General features: G+C 47.7%; 2 protein-coding genes across 3 annotated transcripts in view; both read right to left on the bottom strand.

Moving 5' to 3' along the window:
* The window catches only part of LOC126571932 (protein pygopus), an 8,835-nt gene extending 7,174 nt beyond the window's left edge, over window positions 1-1,661 (bottom strand). The window contains exon 1 of one of the 2 annotated variants that reach the window (XM_050230841.1): window positions 1,566-1,661. The gene's annotated coding sequence lies outside the window, so the exon portion shown is untranslated. Of the gene's footprint in view, window positions 1-1,361 lie in introns of both variants that reach the window. The other variant, XM_050230840.1, reaches the window with a different exon arrangement.
* A 418-nt stretch (window positions 1,662-2,079) lies between these two features.
* On the bottom strand, window positions 2,080-16,010 carry LOC126571936 (sodium-coupled monocarboxylate transporter 2-like). The gene is made up of 5 exons (XM_050230847.1): window positions 15,411-16,010; window positions 3,653-4,153; window positions 3,223-3,582; window positions 2,480-3,142; window positions 2,080-2,411 (listed from the first exon to the last, which is right to left on the bottom strand). The coding sequence occupies exons 1-5, from the start codon at window positions 15,611-15,613 to the stop codon at window positions 2,315-2,317; spliced, it is 1,824 nt and encodes a 607-aa protein (XP_050086804.1). The 5' UTR covers window positions 15,614-16,010; the 3' UTR covers window positions 2,080-2,314.
* Between the last annotated feature and the right edge of the window lie 555 nt (window positions 16,011-16,565).

Genomic DNA, 16,565 nt, shown 5'->3' with positions numbered 1-16,565 from the left:
GTTGTGCCCGACAAAATTGCGGCGCCAATTCGCGTGAAGTGTTCTCGCTCGAGAAGGAAGCGCCAGGCAGCCACTAGCCAGCGCCAGCCAGCCAGATTCTTTTTGGGGGAAATGTCAAAAGCTAACCTCACATTTCGTCGTATTCGCTCGCCATCTCGTTCACTCACTCGTTCGCTTGGCGGGCGAGAAAGAGGAAACAAAAAAGTGTGGAAAGAAAAAAAAACAAACACGACACCCCGTAGCCAGAGCAGGACAGCGAGCGCAGTGTGGCCGTTTGCTGGGCGTGCGACAGAAAGAGACGAACGGAGGCCCGCGCCATCGCGCTTCTTCTTCTTAATCTTCCACTTCTTTTACTTCCTCTTTCTGCTGGCGTTCCTCTTGCTTTCGGTTTTTTTCACTTCTTTGAGTGCGTGTTTTTTTTAACGCCTGCCAACTCTCATTCACGCACCGTGCCCCTGAAAGGATATTATTTTGCGTTAGTTCACCATTCAACATGTTTCGCGTTTCGCGCGAATAGTGATGATTCATTCCGTATCGTTTGCTTCGTGTCCTTTTTCTCGGTGCTGCGAGCTTCTTTCCTTTCGGTTTTGGAAGAGTTCGAAATCTAGTCGCCGGGCGAATAAGAGCACGTACGCACCGATTTGCTCTGCCCCTGTCTCTCTCTCTCTCTCTCGCTCTGGCAACGAATGTTGCTCCGTTTCGACGGGAAAGGATCGCTCTATTATTAACATCGGACCGGGATGATCCGCGGACCGCGACCCTCCAGCAGCACCTTGCCCCGGACACGGCCACACGAGTTCTGGCTCCTCCGTCAAAACAACCATTTTTCCACCAAAGCGCATCGCCACCAGATGCGTGTTTTATGCTTCACCTTCTCTCTACCCCAAAAAGACCGACCTTTCGGCACCACGGCGGCTTTGACGGCGACGTTTTTCCCATTTTTTTCCTTTTTTTCTTTCTTTTTTGTTGCTACAGCGCGACCCTTCTCTCACTCACACTACCAGCGACGGCCGCGGAAAAACACCAAAAAGAAGACGCACATGCAGCCAGGCACGCACGCACGCACGCACGGGAATGACTTTCGTTCACGCTGACCGTGGGATGATGTTGTGCGTCTTTTCGCGAGCCACAAAAACCAGAAAAACTTTCGGCAAAGCCTCCTCGGATACCACCGGCGGTACGGCCGCGTTGTTTCTTGCCTCTTTGCACAGCGGCCGCTTGCCTTCTCGCTCACTCCACACACGTCGTTCCGCGCGTTCCTTTTGTGACCGCGATTCCGCCGCGCGCCCCACCCTTCTACCCTTCCCTACGATACGGTTCGATTGCCTGATACGACGATCACTTTTCGTATCCTTGCTTACCTCGCTTCCTGCTGCTGTCGACCGCGCACACCCAACACAACACATAAACACACGCCGTGCACACGCCGCTGCCGTACGATTCTCGGCGCCCCCTTCCGTCGTACTGCTGGACGACGGAGACCCTGTTCTTTCCCGAATGCTTCGCTCAAGGGACACTTCCCGCACCACGTTCACCGTCGTGCCCGTTCCGTAATCGCGGTTTACCCGTCTGCGGCATCCGATTTTTGTTTCCCGTTCCACGAACCACACGAAATTGTAAACTTCACGAGCCTCGAGCCTTCCGTCGTGCGTGCCTTGCTTTTTCTTCACGAAGCCAGCGTCCGTTTCACGTTTCTGAGTGACTTGAAATCTTATCCCTTGAGAATATTTGAACATGATTCGATCAGTTTCTGTTTAGGCGCGGTGCGGGCTTCAAGAGTTCGACTTTTGGTTGGATTTGAATTGACGGTTTTGTAGCCGATCTGCCAGCCAGAAATGAGGCAAAACAGGCCTCAGCCCGGAATCGATTCCGATTTTTTTGCAGGCGGAATCGGAGTGGAATCGTGGGTGAAATTCCGAGCGCCCATCACTAGAGTAGAGTAGAGTATGGCAATGCTGAAACTATGATTACGAAGATCATCTCCGATAGCATCTTTCGACCAACAATATCGCTTACACCACTAAAACACTAACGTCCCTCAATTCGGTTTCCCCTCAAAGAGTATCTTAAAAAAGTGTATTCAATTTGGTTTCTTTTTTATTTTACACTACAAACATGCAAGAACATTATAAAGATCTTTGAAAATAAACATACATTTACTACATTAATACTTGGAAGCAATGAGAGGAACGGTGGCGTGCAGGTACACATCGCGCGACGCTAGATGTGGCCTTCATGGTTTGGTCCTCACACCCACGCTCGCTGGACGCTACAGTTATACGTCTTTCTTAGTGTTAAGTAGCACATCCCCTACTTAAAGTGTCTGTTCGATCGCACCATTGCGCTCCTTATATTTCTGAGTTTCGTTGACGGTGAACGTCCATTCTTTCACCGTCGTTGGGTCCGATGTTCTGTGAAAGCAGAGATGATATGACTTATCGACAAACTCCGTGAGAGAGGGATGGCGCCGCATACTTACCGGTTAACTTCCTTCAGTGAGAAATCGTTCTGGCGCACCTCCTCCGGAAGCATCCACTGTGCAAGGGGAGCGATCAGTTTCGCCTTAAAGTTACGCATATCCTGTGATCCCGTCAAGTAGCTGACCGGAATGCCAACCAGGAACACTATCAACGTGCCAACGGTCGAGTACCAAACGAAAGAGATGTTGTAGATGGAAAACTCTGCGTCGTCCTGTGGCGCATGGAAGGTAGGGAAGTCATCCGCGGTCACGTTGAATCCGTACTCGTAGCAACTTTCGACGCTGGTCGACTTTGGTGGGTACGCGAGCTGTTTGTTGCTGATGGCCAGCTGGGCACCGGAGATGATCCAGGACACCACGATAACGCTCGAAGCCGATCCCCACAGGGCACCGTGTTTGTTGGCCCATGGCCACAGCATTCCGAGACAGAATATACCCATGACCGCACCCTGCGTCACGCTCGCGATCGTTACCACCATCTGCAGCAGATGCCCGAACTGTTCCACGATCAGACCCATCGCAATGCAGTACACACCGCTGACCAAAATGAGCACCTTCATCGTGAGATTCGCTGATGCATCCGTGTGCTTAAACAGTTTGTACGGGCGAATGTAATCCTCGTAAACCAGCCCCGCCAGGGAGTTGAGATTGGCCGACATCGTGCTGGGTGGAGGACGAAGAGTTGCAGTTGCATCAATTTGGTACCTCTTTGAGTTTCATACCATGTGATCACACGCACTTACCTTAAACCGGCACTGAAAACACAGGAGATAAACACCCCAGGCATGCCCTTTAGATTACCGACCACATCCTGAACGAAAAATGGCAACAGTTTGTCGGCCTTCTGCACCAGCCCAACCTTGATCGGATCGCAATCGAAGTACTTTGCAAACATAACGATGCCCGTGAAGCAGTTCAGCGATGTTATGATGAAGAAACCGACGCAGAAAATCCAAAGAGCTGATCGAGCATGGTTCATGCTCGGTACGGCTACGATTCGCTGTACGCAGCTCTGGCTCAGCCCCAGGTAGCCGGTCCAGAGGAATATGTTGCCAACACTGGATGTCCAGAACGTCTGCCGTGTCGTAGCGTCCAATGTTAGGCTGTGAACGGACAATACAGCATCAATCGAAACACCCATTTCCCACCAGTGATCGTGGTGATGTTACTTACTCGAAAATTTCCAATCGATCACCTGCCGCTGCCCGCTCAAACACAGCCGATAGCCCCCCAATCTTGATCACACCAATGATCACCACCAGAAAACAGGACGCGAACATGATCATGCCCTGCACCACATCCGTCCACACGACCGCCTTAATGCCACCGAGCATCGTGTAGAAGATGCAAACACCACACACGATGCCATTGATAACGTGAATGTTGATATCGCTGACCTGCGAGAACGCCAGGGCCGGTATGAAGATGAAGATCGGCAGCACCAGATAGATATTCAGCACGTAGGTAAACGTGACGAACTTCTTAACCGACGGGCTGAAGCGATCCTCCAGATACTGGTAGCAGTTGGTGATCTGGTTGTTGTAGAACACCGGCACGAAGATGTAGTTGATGATCAGCGTGATAATCAGCATTGTTGGCGCAATGATCCAGTACTGCGCTCCGTACGAGTACATTTCCGCCGGAACTGACATTATTGACACGCCGGAGAGCTGGCTGTGAGGGGGAGAGATTACCAGCAACACGCAAAAGATTCGAATGTTACGAGTTAGTTTTTTTTTCGTTACACTTATTTCTAAACAACGTGATAAGCACGCAACAGGAATTAGTATTCTATCACCTTACCACGGGCCAGAGTGTGGTGCCGGGGGTGAGGGAGTCGGGTAGGGGGGGGAGGGATTCTGTTAAGCAGGAAATGAAATACATCACAAATCTCATAAAAGTGCCAGTGCCTGGCAACTGTCTTCGTCACAGCTCTCAGCTTCGATTTGCTCAATGATTATCCCCAAGTTTTTGTTCTTCCCAATGACATTGGTGGTGATAACTTTTTTGCTTCTTTCACTGCACGAGCACAAACAAAAAATGCAGCAGCGTTCAAAGATAGAACGAACAATCACACAAAAACAACATCCCCCCCAAAAAAAGGAATCACTATACAAATTTTGATTGGGAGTAACGCTGAGCGAGACCGCAAATGACCATCTATGACGTGAGCGCGAACGAGAAGGGAGAGTAACACCGAGGAAAGAGATGCCAACTCACAAAAGAAGCAAGTGCGAGCGGGAAAGGGAGAGCGTCACGCTGAGCGTTACTCGAGTGAAGCCAAGTGAAGAAAGACTGCGCGAGTGCAGAGCGTGCTGTGGTGGAGAAAACAGAGAGCGAATCGCGCAGGCAACTTGGTTTTTCAGAAACGTGCGCGTGAAATGGTAAAGCTAAAAATGCATCCAATGAATGATTTTGACTCACGAAAATGAATGGAAAACCCCATTTTACTGATATTCCCGATTTGATTTTCGTGAAAATCGATTAGGGCACCGACTGGCAAGGCATAATGGGACAAGCAAACGGCACTGCACTTGCCGTATGCGACCACGGCGGTCAGAGAGTGCACGAGCATAAGGCGCACGGGAGAGCAGAGCGCGCCTTGGTGGAGAGCGAATGGCTTAAGCAGCTTGGTTTTCCAAAAACGTGCGCGTGAAATGGAAAAGCAAAAAAATGCATCCATTGATTATTTTATCGATATATTGCCGATCGATATTGATATGTTGCCACTGGCCTGCAAGGCCTAATGGAACAAGCAAACAATCAAGAAACTCGGTGTATGCGCCAGAATGGAATCGCGGTAGGAATGGTTTACTGTCCTTTCCTCAAATGGAATCGCACTGTTTAAGTAATCTTATGGCTTATGGTCGATTGCTAATTGATCAGATTTATCAGCATTCGCAGCATCAGCATCAGATCTATTCCGATGCACGTGACTCGAGAGATTTGGGGAAACAATGCAAATGAAAAGGCTCGAATCTCACAACTGACGCAAATCTTAACTACACTCGATTTAACTCGATATGCAGAACCGAACCCGACATACTAAGGCCACTATATTAACGCGGCACCGATCCTGTACCATTAAGTCGCTGGCCGTCAAGGCATATTGCCACAGGCAAACGCGCACTGCACTCGCTGCATGCGACAAAATACAATCGCGGTAGGAGGAATGGTTCACTCTCCGTCTGCGATTGCTTCTATGCTATCAGAACGGTCCTGCCCGCCCCGATAGGCCAGATATTACACCTGGACCTGATAGAAGCTCCTGTTGCTAAAGAGTCATCTTTGCATTCTTTGCATTAGGACCCGAAGCCAATCGAAGATTGTTCTGGCTCTGATGTTGTCTCACGGGCTTTTGCCATGGGCAATGCATGCTACTGCAAAATATTATCGGCACGTTTCGGCTGTTCGGTGGATATGCTGTAGGGCTGTTTGATTATCGCCAGATCGTACCGAAGACAACGGCTAATCAAATGATGATACAAACCATTACAGCATGTGCTAGGATCAAGGGTAAAATTATGCTCTTCGGAAATCAAAAAGGCCCATCTGATTAGCCCAGACAGCCATCAATAGCAGCATTGTGGAGTGGCTACCGATTAGGAAAGCGATTAGGAAATGGTTCACCTTTCCGGTATCGAGGTGCACAGAAAAAATTGAGGCGATATACATAGACACCGATGCGGCAAAGCTGAACGGGGGCTGGGCAATGGGATGCGCCTGCTTTACTGTTCCATACGGTGACAACTTGCAGGACCTGGACCTGAACCGGGAGGCAATGACAATCAACCTGGTGCAAGGTCAATCTCTGCACCACTTTGGCCGCTTAAGAATATGATCACCGCTTATACATCTTACATCGAATCACGAGAGCCCTTCCTCCGGTGACATCGCGAGCTAACGCTCAGAATTGTAAGGAATCAAATTGAAAATGAGTCAACATGGAAATGGTTGAAATGGAATGGAGGGACATGTTTGATTGTTTGGTGAGAAATGGAAAAGGAATAATTTCAAACAATCATTTTTTCAAACGAGGCTCTGTAACCGGGCGGTTTAGCTATCAGAGCACATGGCTGGGAGTTATCAACCGCAGCAGCAATGTTCATGCCGTGAAGATAACAAAAATGTGTAGCTATCGAGCCTCTTTGATAAAGTAGCATTAGAATGACATGGAAGAGCATTTTTGTATGCTAGGAAAGGAGAAAAATAATGAAATTCAAAATAATCCTGCTTTCGTGCGTAGCTCTGTAACCGGGCCGCTTACCTAGTCACTATACAAATTTTGATTGGGAGTAACGCTGAGCGAGACCGCAAATGACCATCTATGACGTGAGCGCGAACGAGAAGGGCAGAGTAACACCGAGGAAAGAGATGCCAACTCACAAAAGAAGCAAGTGCGAGCGGGAAAGGGAGAGCGTCACGTTGAGCGTTACTCGAGTGAAGCCAAGTGAAGAAAGACTGCGCGAGTGCAAAGCGTGCTGTGGTGGAGAAACCATAGAGAGCGAATCGCGCAGGCAACTTGGTTTTTCAGAAACGTGCGCGTGAAATGGTAAAGCTAAAAATGCATCCAATGAATGATTTTGACTCACGAAAATGAATGGAAAACCCCATTTTACTGATATTTCCGATTTGATTTTCGTGAAAATCGATTAGGGCAACGACTGGCAAGGCATAATGGGACAAGCAAACGGGCACTGCACTTGCCGTATGCGACCACGGCGGTCAGAGAGTGCACGAGCATAAGGCGCACGGGAGAGCAGAGCGCGCCTTGGTGGAGAGCGAATGGCTTAAGCAGCTTGGTTTTCCAAAAACGTGCGCGTGAAATGGAAAAGCAAAAAAATGCATCCGATGATTATTTTATCGATATATTGCCGATCGATATCGAAATGTTGCCACTGGCCTGCAAGGCCTAATGGAACAAGCAAACAATCAAGAGACTCGGTGTATGCGCCAGAATGGAATCGCGGTAGGAATGGTTTACTGTCCTTTCCTCAAATGGAACCGCACTGCTTAAGGAACCTTATGGCTTATGCTCGATTGCTAATTGATCAGATTTATCAGCATTCGCAGCATCAGCATCAGATCTATTTCGATGCACGCAACTCGAGAGATTTTGGGGAAACAATGCAAATGAAATGGCTCGAATCTCCCAACTGACGCAAACCTTAACTACATTCGATTCAACTCGATATGCAGAACCGAACCCGACATACTAAGGCCACTATATTAACGCGGCACCGATCCTTTATCATTAAGTCGCTGGCCGTCAAGGCAGAATGCCACAGGCAAACGCGCACTGCACTCGCTGCATGCGACAAAATAAAATCGCGGTAGGAGGAATGGTTCACTGTCCGTCTGCGATTGCTTCTATGCTATCAGAACGGTCCTGCCCGCCTTGATGGGCCAGATATTACACCTGGACCTGATAGAAGCTCCTGTTGCTAAAGAGTCATCTTTGCATTCCTTGCATTAGAACCCGAAGTCAATCGAAGATTGTTCTGGCTCTGATGTTGTCTCACGTGTTTTTGCCATGGGAAATGCATGCCACTGCAAAATATTATTGGCAGGTTTCGGCTGTTCGGTGGATATGCTGTAGGGCTGTTTGATTATCGCCAGATCGTACCGCAGACAACGGCTAATCATATGATGAAACAAACCATTGCAGCATGAGTTAGGATCAAAGGTAACATTATGCTCTTCGAAAATCAAAAGATGGGCCAGACAACCATCAACGGCAGCACTGTGGAGCGGCTAACGATTAAGAAAGCGATTAGCAATTGGTTCACCTTTCCAGTATCGAGGTGCACCGAAGGAAATTGAGGCGATATACATAGACACGGATGCGTCAAAGCTGAACGGGAGCTGAACGCGCCTGCTTTACTGTTCCATACGGTGACAACTTGCAGGACCTGGACCTGAACCGGGAGGCAATGACAATCAACCTGGTGCAAGATCAATCGCTGCACCACGAGAGCCCTACCTCCGGTGACATCGCGAGCAAACGCTCAGAATTGTAAGGAATCAAATTGAAAAAAGAGTCAACATTGATATGGTTAAAATGGAATGGAGGGACATGTTTGATTGTTTGGTGAGAAATGGAAAAGGAATAATTTCAAACAATATTTTTTTCAAACGAGGCTCTGTAACCGGGCGGTTTAGCTATCAGAGCACATGGCTGGGAGCTGGCTTATCAACCGCTGCATTCGCCAGCAGCAATGTTCATGCCGCGAAGAAAACAAAAATGTGTAGCTATCGAGCCTCTTTGATAACGTAGAGATGGGTAACATTAGAATGACATGGAAGAGCATTTTTGTATGCTAGGGAAAGAGAAAAATAATGAAATTCAAAATAATCCTGCTTTCGTGCGTAGCTCTGTAACCGGGCCGCTTACCTAGTCACTATACAAATTTTGATTGGGAGTAACGCTGAGCGAGACCGCAAATGACCATCTATGACGTGAGCGCGAACGAGAAGGGAGAGTAACACCGAGGAAAGAGATGCCAACTCACAAAAGAAGCAAGTGCGAGCGGGAAAGGGAGAGCGTCACGCTGAGCGTTACTCGAGTGAAGCCAAGTGAAGAAAGACTGCGCGAGTGCAGAGCGTGCTGTGGTGGAGAAAACAGAGAGCGAATCGCGCAGGCAACTTGGTTTTTCAGAAACGTGCGCGTGAAATGGTAAAGCTAAAAATGCATCCAATGAATGATTTTGACTCACGAAAATGAATGGAAAACCCCATTTTACTGATATTCCCGATTTGATTTTCGTGAAAATCGATTAGGGCACCGACTGGCAAGGCATAATGGGACAAGCAAACGGCACTGCACTTGCCGTATGCGACCACGGCGGTCAGAGAGTGCACGAGCATAAGGCGCACGGGAGAGCAGAGCGCGCCTTGGTGGAGAGCGAATGGCTTAAGCAGCTTGGTTTTCCAAAAACGTGCGCGTGAAATGGAAAAGCAAAAAAATGCATCCATTGATTATTTTATCGATATATTGCCGATCGATATTGATATGTTGCCACTGGCCTGCAAGGCCTAATGGAACAAGCAAACAATCAAGAAACTCGGTGTATGCGCCAGAATGGAATCGCGGTAGGAATGGTTTACTGTCCTTTCCTCAAATGGAATCGCACTGTTTAAGTAATCTTATGGCTTATGGTCGATTGCTAATTGATCAGATTTATCAGCATTCGCAGCATCAGCATCAGATCTATTCCGATGCACGTGACTCGAGAGATTTGGGGAAACAATGCAAATGAAAAGGCTCGAATCTCACAACTGACGCAAATCTTAACTACACTCGATTTAACTCGATATGCAGAACCGAACCCGACATACTAAGGCCACTATATTAACGCGGCACCGATCCTGTACCATTAAGTCGCTGGCCGTCAAGGCATATTGCCACAGGCAAACGCGCACTGCACTCGCTGCATGCGACAAAATACAATCGCGGTAGGAGGAATGGTTCACTCTCCGTCTGCGATTGCTTCTATGCTATCAGAACGGTCCTGCCCGCCCCGATAGGCCAGATATTACACCTGGACCTGATAGAAGCTCCTGTTGCTAAAGAGTCATCTTTGCATTCTTTGCATTAGGACCCGAAGCCAATCGAAGATTGTTCTGGCTCTGATGTTGTCTCACGGGCTTTTGCCATGGGCAATGCATGCTACTGCAAAATATTATCGGCACGTTTCGGCTGTTCGGTGGATATGCTGTAGGGCTGTTTGATTATCGCCAGATCGTACCGAAGACAACGGCTAATCAAATGATGATACAAACCATTACAGCATGTGCTAGGATCAAGGGTAAAATTATGCTCTTCGGAAATCAAAAAGGCCCATCTGATTAGCCCAGACAGCCATCAATAGCAGCATTGTGGAGTGGCTACCGATTAGGAAAGCGATTAGGAAATGGTTCACCTTTCCGGTATCGAGGTGCACAGAAAAAATTGAGGCGATATACATAGACACCGATGCGGCAAAGCTGAACGGGGGCTGGGCAATGGGATGCGCCTGCTTTACTGTTCCATACGGTGACAACTTGCAGGACCTGGACCTGAACCGGGAGGCAATGACAATCAACCTGGTGCAAGGTCAATCTCTGCACCACTTTGGCCGCTTAAGAATATGATCACCGCTTATACATCTTACATCGAATCACGAGAGCCCTTCCTCCGGTGACATCGCGAGCTAACGCTCAGAATTGTAAGGAATCAAATTGAAAATGAGTCAACATGGAAATGGTTGAAATGGAATGGAGGGACATGTTTGATTGTTTGGTGAGAAATGGAAAAGGAATAATTTCAAACAATCATTTTTTCAAACGAGGCTCTGTAACCGGGCGGTTTAGCTATCAGAGCACATGGCTGGGAGTTATCAACCGCAGCAGCAATGTTCATGCCGTGAAGATAACAAAAATGTGTAGCTATCGAGCCTCTTTGATAAAGTAGCATTAGAATGACATGGAAGAGCATTTTTGTATGCTAGGAAAGGAGAAAAATAATGAAATTCAAAATAATCCTGCTTTCGTGCGTAGCTCTGTAACCGGGCCGCTTACCTAGTCCCTATACAAATTTTGATTGGGAGTAACGCCGAGCGAGACCGCAAATCTCACCTACGACGTTAGCGCGAACGAGAAGGGGAGAGTAACACCGAGGAAAGAGATGCCAAATCACAAAAGAAGCAAGTGCGAGCGGGAAAGGGAGAGCGTCACGCTGAGCGTTACTCGAGTGAAGCCAAGTGAAGAAAGACTGCGCGAGAGCAGAGCGTGCTGTGATGGAGAAACCATAGAGAGCGAATGGCGCAGGCAACTTGGTTTTTCAGAAACGTGCGCGTGAAATGGAAAAGCAAAAAAATGCATCCAATGATTATTCTATCGATATATTGCCGATCGATATCGATATGTTGCCACTGGCCTGCAAGGCCTAATGGAACAAGCAAGCAATCAAGAGACTCGGTGTATGCGCCAGAATGGAATCGCGGTAGGAATGGTTTACTGTCCTTTCCTCAAATGGAACCGCACTGTTTAAGTAATCTTATGGCTTTTGCTCGATTGCTAATTGATGAGATTTATCAGCATTTAGGGATCGATCTATTTCGATGCACGCGACTCGATAGATTTGGGGAAACAATGCAAATGAAATGGCTCGAATGGCTCCCAACTGACGCAAATCCTAACTACACTCGATTCAACTCGATATGCAGAACCGAACCCGACATACTAAGGCCGCTATATTAACGCGGCACCAATCCTGTCGCTGGCCGTCAAGGCATAATGCCACGAAAAACGCGCACTGCACTCGCTGCATGCGACAAAATACAATCGCGATAGGAGGAATGGTTCACTCTCCGTCTGCGATTGCTTCTATGCTATCAGAACGGTCCTGCCCGCCTCGATGGGCCAGATATTACACCTGGACCTGATAGAAGCTCCTGTTGCTAAAGAGTCATCTTTGCATTCCTTGCATTAGAACCCGAAGCCAATCGAAGATTGTTCTGGCTCTGATATTGTCTCACGTGCTTTTACCATGGGCAATGCATGCCACTGCAAAATATTATCGGCAGGTTTCGGCTGTTCGGTGGATATGCTGTAGGGCTGTTTGATTATCGCCAGATCGTACAGAAGACTACGGCTAATCAAATGATGAAACAAACCATTACAGCATGTGTTAGGATCAAGGGTAAAATTATGCTCTTCGAAAATCAAAAAGATGGGCCAGACAGCCATCAACATACTGCCGGTGGAGTGGCTACCGATTAGTAAAGCGATTAGCAATTGGTTCACCTTTCCGGTATCGAGGTGCACTGAAAGCGGCAAAGCTGAACGGGAGCTGGGTAATGGGACGCGCCTGCTTTACTGTTCCATACGGTGACAACTTGCAGGACCTGGACCTGAACCGGGAGGCAATGACAATCAGCCTGGTGCAAGGTCAATCGCTGCACCACTTTGGCCGCTGAAGAATATGATCACGGCTTAATCTTACATCGATTCACGAGAGCACTTCCTCCGGTGACATCGCGAGGCAAACGCTCGGAATTGTAAGGAATCAAATTGTAAAAGAGTCAACATGGAAATGGTTAAAATGGAATGGAGGGACATATTTGATTGTTTGGTGAGAAATGGAAAAGGAATAATTTCAAACAATCATTTTTTCAAACGAGGCTCTGTAACCGGGTGGTTTAGCTATCAGAACACCTGGCTGGGAGTTGGCTTATCAACCGCTGCATTCGCCAGCAGCAATGTTCATGCCGTGAAGATAACAAAAATGTGTAGCTATCGAGCCTCTTTGATAAAGTAGAGATGGGTAGCATTAGAATGACATGGAAGAGCATTTTTGTATGCTAGGGAAGGAGAAAAATAATGAAATTCAAAATAATCCTGCTTTCGTGCATAGCTCTGTAACTGGGCCGCTTACCTAGTCACTATACAAATTTTGATTGGGAGTAACGCTGAGCGAGACCGCAAATGACCATCTATGACGTGAGCGCGAACGAGAAGGGCAGAGTAACACCGAGGAAAGAGATGCCAACTCACAAAAGAAGCAAGTGCGAGCGGGAAAGGGAGAGCGTCACGTTGAGCGTTACTCGAGTGAAGCCAAGTGAAGAAAGACTGCGCGAGTGCAAAGCGTGCTGTGGTGGAGAAACCATAGAGAGCGAATCGCGCAGGCAACTTGGTTTTTCAGAAACGTGCGCGTGAAATGGTAAAGCTAAAAATGCATCCAATGAATGATTTTGACTCACGAAAATGAATGGAAAACCCCATTTTACTGATATTTCCGATTTGATTTTCGTGAAAATCGATTAGGGCAACGACTGGCAAGGCATAATGGGACAAGCAAACGGGCACTGCACTTGCCGTATGCGACCACGGCGGTCAGAGAGTGCACGAGCATAAGGCGCACGGGAGAGCAGAGCGCGCCTTGGTGGAGAGCGAATGGCTTAAGCAGCTTGGTTTTCCAAAAACGTGCGCGTGAAATGGAAAAGCAAAAAAATGCATCCGATGATTATTTTATCGATATATTGCCGATCGATATCGAAATGTTGCCACTGGCCTGCAAGGCCTAATGGAACAAGCAAACAATCAAGAGACTCGGTGTATGCGCCAGAATGGAATCGCGGTAGGAATGGTTTACTGTCCTTTCCTCAAATGGAACCGCACTGCTTAAGGAACCTTATGGCTTATGCTCGATTGCTAATTGATCAGATTTATCAGCATTCGCAGCATCAGCATCAGATCTATTTCGATGCACGCAACTCGAGAGATTTTGGGGAAACAATGCAAATGAAATGGCTCGAATCTCCCAACTGACGCAAACCTTAACTACATTCGATTCAACTCGATATGCAGAACCGAACCCGACATACTAAGGCCACTATATTAACGCGGCACCGATCCTTTATCATTAAGTCGCTGGCCGTCAAGGCAGAATGCCACAGGCAAACGCGCACTGCACTCGCTGCATGCGACAAAATAAAATCGCGGTAGGAGGAATGGTTCACTGTCCGTCTGCGATTGCTTCTATGCTATCAGAACGGTCCTGCCCGCCTTGATGGGCCAGATATTACACCTGGACCTGATAGAAGCTCCTGTTGCTAAAGAGTCATCTTTGCATTCCTTGCATTAGAACCCGAAGTCAATCGAAGATTGTTCTGGCTCTGATGTTGTCTCACGTGTTTTTGCCATGGGAAATGCATGCCACTGCAAAATATTATTGGCAGGTTTCGGCTGTTCGGTGGATATGCTGTAGGGCTGTTTGATTATCGCCAGATCGTACCGCAGACAACGGCTAATCATATGATGAAACAAACCATTGCAGCATGAGTTAGGATCAAAGGTAACATTATGCTCTTCGAAAATCAAAAGATGGGCCAGACAACCATCAACGGCAGCACTGTGGAGCGGCTAACGATTAAGAAAGCGATTAGCAATTGGTTCACCTTTCCAGTATCGAGGTGCACCGAAGGAAATTGAGGCGATATACATAGACACGGATGCGTCAAAGCTGAACGGGAGCTGAACGCGCCTGCTTTACTGTTCCATACGGTGACAACTTGCAGGACCTGGACCTGAACCGGGAGGCAATGACAATCAACCTGGTGCAAGATCAATCGCTGCACCACGAGAGCCCTACCTCCGGTGACATCGCGAGCAAACGCTCAGAATTGTAAGGAATCAAATTGAAGAGTCAACATTGATATGGTTAAAATGGAATGGAGGGACATGTTTGATTGTTTGGTGAGAAATGGAAAAGGAATAATTTCAAACAATATTTTTTTCAAACGAGGCTCTGTAACCGGGCGGTTTAGCTATCAGAGCACATGGCTGGGAGCTGGCTTATCAACCGCTGCATTCGCCAGCAGCAATGTTCATGCCGCGAAGAAAACAAAAATGTGTAGCTATCGAGCCTCTTTGATAACGTAGAGATGGGTAACATTAGAATGACATGGAAGAGCATTTTTGTATGCTAGGGAAAGAGAAAAATAATGAAATTCAAAATAATCCTGCTTTCGTGCGTAGCTCTGTAACCGGGCCGCTTACCTAGTAGAGCAAAAAAATATGGAAAAATATTGTAAAAATTTTCCTTCGGCAGTAACTGGAACAAAACTCGTTTGCTCGGTGGAATTGAAACATGTTGCTCACACAATGTAGCGAGCGTGTGTTAGATTGTAACTATTTCTCTGCACTTCATCGTGGTTCAATTCAAGCACAATTACGGTGGAAATAGAAATGCTTTCGTTGGAAAGTTCCAGGATTTAACATTCGCTATTTTTAGTCGCACAAGCACATTACATTGCCACTTGAGGTAAATCGAGGACACTCTTTACGATGAGTAAACGCGCACCTTGGAAGCACCGGTTTCGTGGCGTACAAGTGGCCACACTCTGAATGGGGTTTCTATAGTTTTTCATTCCACGTGTCTCTAACTTACCTGGCGATCAGTGAAATCGCGATCGGAAACGTTTTCATCTTCCGCCCGCCCAGCAGATACTCCTCGGTCGTTTGGTTTGTCTTGCGTTGGAAAAATCCAAAGTATACCCCGATGGCAGTGGACACACCGAGCATGATCGTAAACACGGTATAGTCCTCGATCGAGAACTGACCCTGCGGGTTCTCTGAAATTAGTTTCACCATCCTGGATGCCAAGTGCCACGATGGCTCTCGCTGCTGGTACGGGTAAGGCTAAGAGCTGCTCTTCGACCGATCCGTTCAATGGCTTCACACTGACTGACTGCTGCGGTTCGCCAGCAGTCCTTACTCAAGAAGCCGACGTCGAAGGTGGTGGTCGCGATAAGGTGCCGAGCCTTTTTTTCTCTTCTCCTTTTCGTCTGATTTCACCTCTCCCCTCCCGGGTCGTTCAGGAGATTCCGTTTTGAATGTTACCGCCAATCGCACCGTTAGTAGCAGCAGTAGCAGCAGCAAGCTCCTGTGTTCCGTTTGTGAATGGTTCTCCTGATAGTGGACGCCACTTGCAGCGAGAGGAGCTGTCGTTTATGATCGAATCACTTGAACGGCCACTTGTTTTGTCATACCGCTAACAAGAAGCAAACGCTCCGGGGGCCCTCTCGATGACAATCAGTAACACGTTTTGACCAGAGAGGCGAAACGCCAAACCCACCAGGCCAGGCAAAAAATTTGGCACCTGCAATGCGTAGGTGTATGCTTCCCAGCGTGTCCTTTCTCCGGATCGTTTGGCTTGTAGTGGTGTTCTCGGACCGATACGCCACGATAACACGTTGCAACAAGTACCTTATCAGTTGGATGGGCCTGTCTCAAGCATTTGCCTAACACATGCAGCGCTTGCAATCTATCGCTTTGCAAATGGAATCTGATCGGCTAAAGGTTCAACGATTGACAAACAATTTCGCAAAACCACCGAAAATAAAAACGGACGGATGGACGGGGGTAAACTTAAACTAGGGTTTTTTTTGAGGGTGAGCAATGAAGAAGCCGAACACGCAATCGCGATAACTGCCGCAAGTACGATCGAGTTAATATTTAACTAAGCCCCACTACTTCTCGGCTACTGAACTCGCTTGCCACCTGTCACCGTTGACGTGGTACGAGCGTGGAACGGCAGAGCTTA

The sequence above is a fragment of the Anopheles aquasalis genome, chromosome 2, assembly GCF_943734665.1.
Source record: "Anopheles aquasalis chromosome 2, idAnoAquaMG_Q_19, whole genome shotgun sequence".
NCBI classification, from domain to species: Eukaryota; Metazoa; Arthropoda; class Insecta; order Diptera; family Culicidae; genus Anopheles; species Anopheles aquasalis.
This window is presented reverse-complemented; position numbering and strand designations above follow the sequence as displayed.